This window comes from Crocodylus siamensis, chromosome 12 (assembly GCF_052110815.1).
Source record: "Crocodylus siamensis isolate JL-2025a chromosome 12, ASM5211081v1, whole genome shotgun sequence".
Taxonomy (NCBI): domain Eukaryota; kingdom Metazoa; phylum Chordata; order Crocodylia; family Crocodylidae; genus Crocodylus; species Crocodylus siamensis.
The window spans coordinates 37,951,613-37,961,899 of NC_143406.1; the positions used below are offsets into that span (position 1 = coordinate 37,951,613).

Here is a 10,287-nt window from a genome sequence, read left to right on the forward strand (position 1 = left end):
GTAAGGGACCTTAGGAGGTCATCCAGTGCAACCCCCTGCTCAAAGTAGGACCATCCCCAACTAGATCATCCTAGCTAGGGCTTTGTCGAGCCAGGCCTTAAAAAGTTTCAAGGATGGAGATTCTACCATGTCTCTGGGTAACCTTTGTAGTGCTTTACCACCTTCCTAGTGAGACAGGTTTTTTCTAATATCTAACCTAGACTTCCCTTGCTGCAACTTGAGAACATTGCTCCTTGTTCTATCACCATTTGAGAACAGTCTAGCTCCATCCTCTTTGGAACCACCCTTCAGGCAATTAAAGGCTGCTATCATATCCCCTCTCAGTCTTCTCTTCTCCGGACTAAATAAACCCAGTTCCCTCAGCCTCTCTTCATCCGCGCTGTGCCCCAGTCCCCGAACCATCTTTGTTGCTCTCTGGGACTCTCTCCAGTTTGTCTGCATCCTTTCTGTCGTGGGGGGCCCAATAATGAACACAGTACTCCAGATGTGGCCTTACCAGTGCTTAGTGAAGGGGAATAATGAGTTCCCTCGATCTGCTGGCAATGTTCCTGCTAATACAGCCCAGTATGCCATTAGCCTTCTTGGCAACAAGGGCACACAGTCGGCTTATATTCAGCTTCTCTGCTATAACCCCAAGGTCCTTTTCTGCAGAGCTGTTGCTTAGCCAGTGAATCCCCGGGCTGTAATAGTGCGTGGGATTGCTTCATCCTAAGTGCAAGACTTTGCAGTTGTCATTTCTGAACCTCATTAGATTTCTTTTGGCCCAATCCTCCAGCTTGCCTGGGTCACTCTGAATCCTAGTCCTACCCTCCAGAATATCTACTACACTCCCCAGTTTGGTGTTATCCACCAACTTGCTGAGGTTGCAGTCCATCCCGTCTTCCAGATAGTTAATGAAGATATTGAAGACCGCCCCCGGGGCACTCCATTTGATATCAGCTGCCAACTAGACATTAAGCTATTGAATACTACCCGTTGAGCCTGACAATCCAGCTAGTTTTCTGTCTACCTTACAAACCATTCATCCAACCCCATACTTCCTTAGCTTGCTTACAAAAATGCTGTTGGAAATGGTATCAAAAGCCTTGCTAAAGTCAAAATATATTATGTCCATTGCTTTCCCTGCATCCACTGAGCCAGTCATCTCATGGTAGAAAGCAATCAGGTTGGTCAGGCATGACTTGCCCTTGCTGAATCCATGCTGACTTTTCCTAATCACCTTCTCCTCTGATTTGCTTAGGAATGGATTCTTTGAGGACCTGCTCCGTGGTTTTTCAAGGGAATGAGGTGAGGCAGACTGCTCTAGAGTTCCCTGGATTCTTTCTTCCCTTTCTTAAAGATGGGCACTATATTTGGCCTTTTCCAATCGTCCAGGACCTCCCCCGATTGCCACAGGTTTTCAAAGATAATGACCAGTGGTTCTGCAATGACATACTTTCTATAAATAAATTATTTTAATACAGTTTGATATAGCATTAAAGCCAAAACATCTTGTTTTTTTTAAATATTTAAATTAAAAAATAAATGTGCAAAATACGTGAGTCTCTCTCAAACTTTGAGTGACAGGCTGTGTGCTTCTCTAAATAAAGGAAACACCAGGAAGAAATCTAAGTTTTGAGGTCAATCTGTATAAATGTAGCACATTTATATTAATGGCTTGATCCCAGGTGTTGGGGCCTGGACTCTAAATCCAGGAGACATCAGGAAGCATCCTGTCAGGATTGCCCATTGAGACAAACTGCAGGTTTACATGCTCCTATTTTATAACTTTTTCCTACCTTAGATGTGATAAGTTCAGTTTTCAAATTACAAGTATTTATGACGCCGCTCACCATGGCAACTTACTGTTTTGTGTGTAATCACCAGCTTTTGCTGCCGGATGGTTCTGTCTGGATCATTCTTGCTCTGTCTCCTTGGGTGTATGCACAGAGAGTGGTAAAGCAGTAATTAGCCTCACTGCGGGTATGAAGTCTTCTCTAATAGAAAGGTGGCTCTATCTTCAGAGACTTGAACTGTTTTTAAATGGAGACCAGTGTGACTTAATTTCATCTGATGAACAGCTTATTCTTTGAACTATTTATAGGGACATCTGAAGGGGAGATTTAACAGAAGAGAGTTCTAGTTAAAGGCAACAGTGCCTAATATCACAAACTAGATACTGTAGGCTGTATGAGTTTCTTAAAGGCAGGGCTATCACTATGTCTTTGTATTAATTTGTAGGTACAAGGTGTCTCAATTACAGAAATAGAGCTTTCAGAAAAATGGAGAGCACTGGCCTTGTGTTCTGGATGATTGCATGATTCTTGAGCTTGGCAAAATTGTTATAACATCTGCATGGGATTTATGATTGAGGTTGCCAGCTATAGCAGGGCAACTTTTGGAGTTTATAAAATCAGTATTGTCATTCCTGATTGATTGCTCCTAGCTGAGGGACAAGAGTTGCCATTTTGGATCTATGTCTATAGAAAATATTTTTATAGACCTCCACTGCAGTTGCACCAAAAGTCCATATGTTGTTTTTTTTTACTACATCACTGGCTTTCTGTAGTCCTTTGTTTTACCCAAGTTCCTTACTTGAAGCTTATCATAAGCTACAATAGATGTTAGATATTTATTTTGATTATGATATATTTTAACTATTCATCAGGATAATGGCAATTTTACTGCATTTGATTCCAGAGTTGGAAGCAAAAGTGCATCCAATTGCTCTAGAGCAGGGGCAAACAGTTATTTTGGGCGAAGGGCTGCTTACTGAGATTTGGCAAGCCATCAAGGGCCGCATGGCAGGCAGCCAGGAGCAGAGGCATATTAATTTTCTAAATTTTTTAGGGGCTCCATGGGCCGGATACAATGGTCTGGTGCGCCACATCTGGCCCATGGGCTGCATTTTGCCCACCCCTGCTCTAGAGTTACCTGGAAAATAGCTTGCCTGTCAGGACCAGCATCTGGAAAGATGGCTTTTTTCTTATACAGGTAACAGTTCATTTTGCGAGGGGGGAACACTGTCTTCAGGTCCAGAAAATGTGATCTAGCTGCTAAAACAAATCTGGGAGGCAGCCACATGAGCTAATTTTTAGAATTTTATCAGATAGTCATATTTCCTGCTGCTGCAGCATTTGAAGATAGAGCAGGGATGAGCAAAATATGGCCCACAGGCTGGATCCATCCCACCAGGCCATTCTGTCTGGCCCTCAGGGCCCCTCTAAATTTTATAAAATTATTACCTGCAGGTGGCTGCCTGTTTGAAGCTGACGCGGTGCCAGCAACAGGAGGATCCAGCAGCAGGACCCAGCAGTGGCAAGGAGCAAAACCTGCCAGGCCCCACCCCACCCCCAGCTCCCCCCACCCTCCAACCAGAAGCTTCTGCCTAGCAGAGCCTTCTGGCCTGGGACCCTGTGGCTGTTCCCTGGCCCTCCTTCCATCTGAGAGCAGAAACTCAGATAAGGAGGGGACAGGCACATAAATCAGGACAAAAATATTTTTTAAATAAAATTTAAAATAAGTTATCGTACACATGCACGTTGGTGTGGGGTAAATTGCCCCACTTCTGGCAAACTGACCTTTCCTCACTCCTCCTGGCTTCCAGCATGCTGCAGGAGCTGGGGCACAACTGAAGGAGTGGAGCCAGCAGCCAGAGCATCTCTCGGAAGGACCAAGCTTCTGTGTCTGCCAGCGCACACTCCTGTCATGTGCGCCATGCTGCTTTTTGTTCGCTTTTTAAATTTTTTGCTACCTGGATTTGCCCCCTGCACTGCAAATTTGCAGAGCATGCTTCAACATTCCAAGCATGTGTTTTGTGGAACCACAGAGAGGTTTGCAGTGTCACAAACCACACGTGCCTGCACATATGGATGCATCCAGAGAGTTAAAAACTGTATTCCCTCACTAATGCAAGGCTATTGGGTATAGCAGGGTTGACAAAGATATGGCCACACAAGAGCCATGTCATCTGGTCCATGGGGCTCCTCATGTGTCCAGAATTTTGGTGGTGTAGGAGCAGTGGCAATATTAGTTGCCATTGCTCCCAGAACATCTGCATGGGATCATCTGCTGCTGCTGCTGCTGCTTATCCTGCTTCCAAATTTGGATCCATCTGGAGCCTTGGAGCCCACGGACTGACTCAATGCACTGGATCGGGCCTATGGAGCCAGATGAGTTGGGCACCACTAGGGTATATCACTATATTTGCTTGGCTAGGTTCCTGGGTGGAGTTGCACTAAATTATTCTACTGTCTTTCCTTGTATTATTTTTAACTAGTTTCCTATGTTTGAGGACATGCTGAGAGATTAATCCAGCTAGGGCCGTCCTGGGGGGGAGGGGGAGCAGTGAATCAGGGTGACCGCCCCGGGCCCTGCGTTTTGTGGGGGTGGGGACCCGCAGAGCTGGGCAGAGTGGTGGCTCCGCATCCAGCTGCTTACTACCCCCCACCCCACACTACTGCTGCTGATGGTGGCAGCAGCAGCTTTAGGTTGGGGCCGTGGGATAGGAGCTGAGGCGGGGCCCTGCATGGACTGATTTGCCCCAGGCCCTGCATGCCATTCAGGTCAGCTCTGCATCCAGCCCTTTTAAAATTGAATAAGATTCACAAGAATATTCGTGATAAAGAATCTCGTTAACAATTTTGTCTGTCTTCCACAGTTGCATAGTTTTTTGGAAAAAATGTTCTCATCAGATTCACTAGTAGCTTCTTAATGAGACTGTCAGACCTGACTGACACTCATGAAAACTGTTTTAGTCTCCAGCTGAGGACAACTCTTCAATGACAAAGTAGTGGACATGCAGCATTTGTGAGGAAAACAATCTAATCAGCCAAGGCAGATTTTTCTTGTATGGCTATTTATTGCAATAGCAGTTGAGTGCAGTTCAGACAAACAGTTTTATAAAGTATCTAATTTTACAGGCATTCACCGCTGCTGTTTTGTACCTCATGCAGACAGCAAGCATTATTCTACAACATGATTGCCTTGTAGCTTGAGCATAACTTGCAGTGCCATATGTGTCTGTATAGTACCTTCAGGGAAACATGGAGAAAAATAGTTCCTCAACAATTTGAGTCCTTGATGAGACTCTTTGGCTATACACTGGATGGACTGCATTTTGGGATTAGACAAGGGGAGTACATACAGTGTGCAGATTTGATGGTGCTCTGGGCCCAGCATGGATGCTCTTTGGTATGGTGTAAATCTGAGTATGCAGGGGCCTCACTTTGTACTGTTGGTCAGATGGGAGTGATTGTATAATGCAGAATCTTGGAACATTTTTCTTCTGGACACACCATTCCATTCTGAGCCATCAGGTGCTTCAGTGGTATGACTACTTTCACACCCTCGCCCTACTCCTTTTCCTGATGGATGGAATTGTGTGCGGCAAGGGCTGAGACAAGAAGTTGAGATGTGACAATGATCTGAGTCAAAGCGTTTGTATGTTGTTCTTCCTGGTGTTCCTGCTTTATTTAATCTCCTCTCCCTGGCAGTGTCTCCTTCCTCATTCACTCCCATCTGCTCATTCCTCCTTAGTCTTGTGTAACCAGGATAATGATCAGGCTGGGAAGGTTCAAAGGTGCTGTCTTCAAAGTTAAGCCTGATCCTGATCAGCCAGCATATTTTGATGTTCAGTGTATGAAGCTTGCCTTGGCTATATTGATTAGATTCTTTCTTTTCCTAGAAAGACTTGAGGGTATACATCCTGGACTCCTTCCAAGAGGAGGCTCCATGAAAGGTTGAGAGAGAGAATTAGTAAACAGGCAGCAATATTTCTCAGTTTCTTGTTGTTTCTACAGTGCTAGGCAGCTGCATAGAAAAGTCTGTTGATACAATATTTTTTTTTATGGAAGACACTTTTGTGTAAATAACTGTTCAAAGTTAATAAGAATAATAATTAAAACACAGTTTAAAATAATTGTTTCTTAAGGATTAATCTACCTGCATTTTATTGCAGCCCAAACCTAAATTAATCTTGAAATCTAAATGTTCAAAGTTACGGAACAGATTTATATCAGTCTTCTATGAATTTAGCTGTTTTTAACTACTGTTCGTTTTTGTATTGCTCAACTTTTAAATTGTTCCTTTCTCTTTCTTTCTAGTGGTATGTGTGCAACACAGAGCAGTTGTCTGAATCCCTTCAGCCTATTTTTGTCCAGAGTTACCTTGACCAAGGAACACAGATCTTCTTAAACAACAGCATTGAGAAGTCAGGCTGGCTCTTTATCCAGCTCTATCACTCTTTTGTGTCTTCAATTTTTAGCCTCTTTATGTCTAGGACTTCTATCAATGGGTAAGTGAAGAGATTGTACTTGGTCTCCTTTTTTGTAAACATATATTGGCCCAGAAACGCCAGGTTTAGATCACCAAGTGCTCAGTCCTTTGATGTCCTGCCCTACAGAGTTGCTGATTTTCTTCCAAGATATGCTTAGCTTGATTTTCTTCATTCTGTCAACTGAATCGCCTCTGAACCACTTTTGTGCGACTCATTTGATCTGTACATTCAGTCAGGATTTTCTAACCTCACTTAAATGTTTACACTTTTACTCTTATCACAGCCTGACAGATCAGAAATTCTGTCATGCCTTTTTAAATTCAAGAGGGGAAAAATATACACCAGTTAACAACAGATGATCATAGGATTCCCAGTTTATCCCAACATAAATACTGCTATTATCCATTGCTTCTCAAATTCCTATTGGAATGGGGGTACTTTCTTAGTTCTTCAACCAGTTATTTCTCCTCCTTCCATTTATTCATCCTTTGCTTTGCTTACCATTCCGTTAGAGCTGTGATGACTGTTTTCCTAGTTGAAGATGGCTGTATAAAACCATCTCTGCATCCTGGCTCATTCAGGTAGCTCTTATATTTGCTGGAGGGGGTCGCTTCAGAGCAATTGAAAAATTCCCTTATGTGCAACTGTCCTTTGGAGGCTGAGTTTCTTGTGTCTGTAGTTTTGCTAGATGCAGAAAAGTAGATAGAGAAATATGGTCCAAATCTAATATATTGTGGATAGCTACCACACAGTCAGCCTCCAAAACCTATTTTACAAATAATTATTTTCATATGCCTGCAGCTTTCTTATCATTCAGTTTTTAGTAAAACATAAAGCAAAACCAGAGCTTCAGCTTTTCCATATAAATTCATTTTCTTTTGTGATTTTTTTTAAATGTTATATATCCAGGAGTATCTTTATGCAGCCTCTGAATAGCTGAACAGAATCCTAAAATTTATGGGTTGGACTTAGTGTAGCATAATGAATATGTGCTACCCAGTTGTCCTAGACCATTGCTTCCCCTTTGGAACCCTATTTTTTTTCCTGTCTGAGGTACTTTGAGGCTTAATTGGTGGGATTATTTTGTTGGTCTCTTCCTGGATTAGTTGGGATGGGCTTCAAGGAGGTTTAAAGTTGCACAGAATTTAGTCTGTATGCAAAACTGCTCTTCTTGTGAACCCAAATTCCAGACTCTAGAAGTAGTTTGCTACCCTCACTTTTGCAGAACATATACAATTCCTTTAATGAGGTAGTCTCTTCTCTTCCCATCCATCCCTTTCAGGCACATGCGCAGCTTCACCTCAGTTCTGACTGTCTGTGAAGAATGAATTTATTATAGCTACATGCTTGATATTTTTCCCCTCTTCCCTTTGCACATATACACCCTTGATTTGAGGACAGTAACCAGCTACCATGGCTAGCAAATAGCCTTTTTTTTATTTCCCACCAGCTGATTCTCTGAGCTTTCCTGTCGAGTTCTTCAGTTACTTTTACCTTTAGATAAAGGTCACTTTGGTTCCTCCTTTTCCCCCTTTTTTTCTTCCTGTTCCATCTGTCTTTTTTTTTACAAAGGCTTTCAACTGCTTTGAATGATGTCTCTTGGTGCCTTCAGGAATAATAGCCATAAGCCAATTATGCAGTGGGGCTGACACAATGTGCTGCAAGGGGGTTCTACATAAATGGGCTATACTCCATATTTAATATCTTCCCTTGGCATCTGTGCTAGAAATTTAACTGATGGGGTTTTTTTTTCTGTATCACTTTATTAAGTATGTATCCTTTTTTCAGAAAATTTGGCATTTCCCTGGATTACTACTTTCTCACCTGCACTGCTTATTCTCTTCATTACTCTTGATCATAAATTCTTGCCTTATTCACTCTTTTAAATCTCTTCATAGCTGTTGTGGCCTATTTGTACTAATCGTTGTCTTAATTTTGACTTCAGACCTGAAGAAGATAGGTTTGGTATTTCAGACTGAAGGTAGCCCAGCATAATGTTCTTTATCTCCCTTGCACCTCTTATTGACTAATTCTTCTTCTTTTTCCCTTGTTTTCCCTCCTCTTTCATCCCCAGTCCTTCTATTGCAACAGCTGAAATCTTATAATATATGCCCTGCAAACAATAGCAGGAGGTCACTGACATGAACCACAAAGAATCCAACTGTCAACTGTCCAGCAGCCAAGTCCTTAATGAATTGTTCATTTTGTATTATACACCCTATCCAGTCCAACAGGGAGTCATCAGATATTAGCAGGGATCCCCAAAACTGAATCATTATTTTGTATGGTTTTAAAAAAGAACCCTTTGTCTTTCTACTGCTGCAGCAATGTCACCCTTACTTGCTCTTAAGTCCTCTTTAGTCCTTTTTCACAGCATATTCATCCTTCTTTGTGCCTGTTTACAGTTCTGCTCTCATTTGCTATTTCCTTTCCTATCTGAACATTTTGGCTAAGTTCTGGTCACCTTAGGCACAGAGTTAATTTAATGCTGGGGTCAGTTGGTCTGCTAATTCAAATACAGTAAATTGGATTTGTCCTTCATCTTTTCTTCCCATCTTTGGCTTTGTCCTTCTTTTCTTGTGGAGTCTTCTAAAGTAGCACCTCTTTCCCATAAACCTTCTTTCCCCTCATCAGATCCTCCCTAAAGCCCACATAAGCGTATGCAGATACCACCTTGTATGTATGTATTTGAGTTTTCAGGCAAGTACAATAGACAGGTTGAATTAAATTGTAAATTCTGCCAAGGAGGGATCATTGTCTGTTATGTGATTGTTAAATGCTGGATGCTTCTATTGCACTCCATAAAGTATTCCAATATCTGTCTTCTCTTTTAAAGTTTGTGCAAAATCCAACACTTCAATCTTTTACATTTCAGGCTGCTGGGAAGAGGCTCAATGTTTGTGTTTTCACCAGAACAGTTTCAGAGACTGCTCAAAATAAACCCAGAATGGAAATCCCAAAGACTTCTCGATTTAGGAGCTGGAGATGGAGAGGTCACTAAGGTCATGAGTCCTCACTTTGAAGAAATCTATGCCACTGAGTTGTCTGAAACTATGATATGGCAGCTTCAGAAAAAGAAATACAGGTATTATAATAAATATATTACTTAGTAATATTTAGTGTAAAGAATGTGGGAGCTGCCTAGTATTTTAAGAACGTTGTTTGGTCTGTCACTGTATAGCTTGCTTATATGAATGGATAGTTTGGGAATAGCTTGACCTGGACATAAAGGTGTATTTGCTTTCCAGTCTGACGTGCCCCACATATCAGAACAACTTTGCCTATTTTTAATAATTCCAGCTTCATGGCGAGCATAAACCAGCTTGATTTAGTTCAAGAGACTCAGGGAAATAAAAACAGATTTAAGACTGGCAGCTCTGAGATGTGAGGGCACTGTGGGGAAACAGACTGAACCCCAGTTCCCAAAAGTGGGGATATCTGAACAAGCTAAGACTACCTATGCTTTAGATAAGGCAGATATTCAAGTAGATTTGTGAGAGAACTCGCTGTTCATTTACTTTGTTCCTACTATTGTTAAACAGTAGTATAAGCAGATTTGATGTAACCAGTCTTTGTGAGGAAGATCCAAATTAAAATGTGTGCTGTAGATTGTATAGACCTGCTAATGGTTTTTGTGGAGAAATTCAACTGTCTTTTTAAAAGGCATAAAAAATTCTTATCTGCATGTTCTCTTATGACAGCATGCCAATGATGCATGCTAGGTCAGCCTGATCCGTTGGGAATTCTCTTCTTCCCAGTCATTCTAGGGAGCAAGAGCTCTGAGACCATGGGTTCAGCTTGCAGTTTTTATTAAAACGCTTTCTGTATTTCTCTCTTTAGAGTGCTTGGCATAAATGAGTGGCAGAACACAGGTTTCCAGTATGATGTTATTAGCTGCTTGAATTTACTCGATCGCTGTGATCAGCCACTGACTGTTTTAAAAGATATTAGAAGTGTTCTGGAGCCAACTAGAGGCAGAGTCATTCTAGCATTAGTTCTGCCCTTTCATCCATATGTGGAAAATGGTAAGT

General features: G+C 41.9%; 1 protein-coding gene across 3 annotated transcripts in view; it reads left to right on the forward strand.

Moving 5' to 3' along the window:
• The window catches only part of METTL9 (methyltransferase 9, His-X-His N1(pi)-histidine), a 32,225-nt gene that overhangs the window by 4,483 nt on the left and 17,455 nt on the right, over positions 1 to 10,287 (forward strand). For 2 of the 3 annotated variants that reach the window (XM_090023534.1, XM_090023535.1), the window contains exons 2-5: positions 1,241 to 1,287; positions 6,084 to 6,274; positions 9,132 to 9,341; positions 10,097 to 10,281. In XM_090023534.1, coding sequence (XP_089879660.1) covers positions 1,243 to 1,287; positions 6,084 to 6,274; positions 9,132 to 9,341; positions 10,097 to 10,281 — 631 coding nt within the window. In that variant the 5' untranslated portion in view covers positions 1,241 to 1,242. The remainder of the gene's footprint in view (positions 1 to 1,240; positions 1,288 to 6,083; positions 6,275 to 9,131; positions 9,342 to 10,096; positions 10,282 to 10,287) is intronic. The other variant, XM_090023536.1, reaches the window with a different exon arrangement.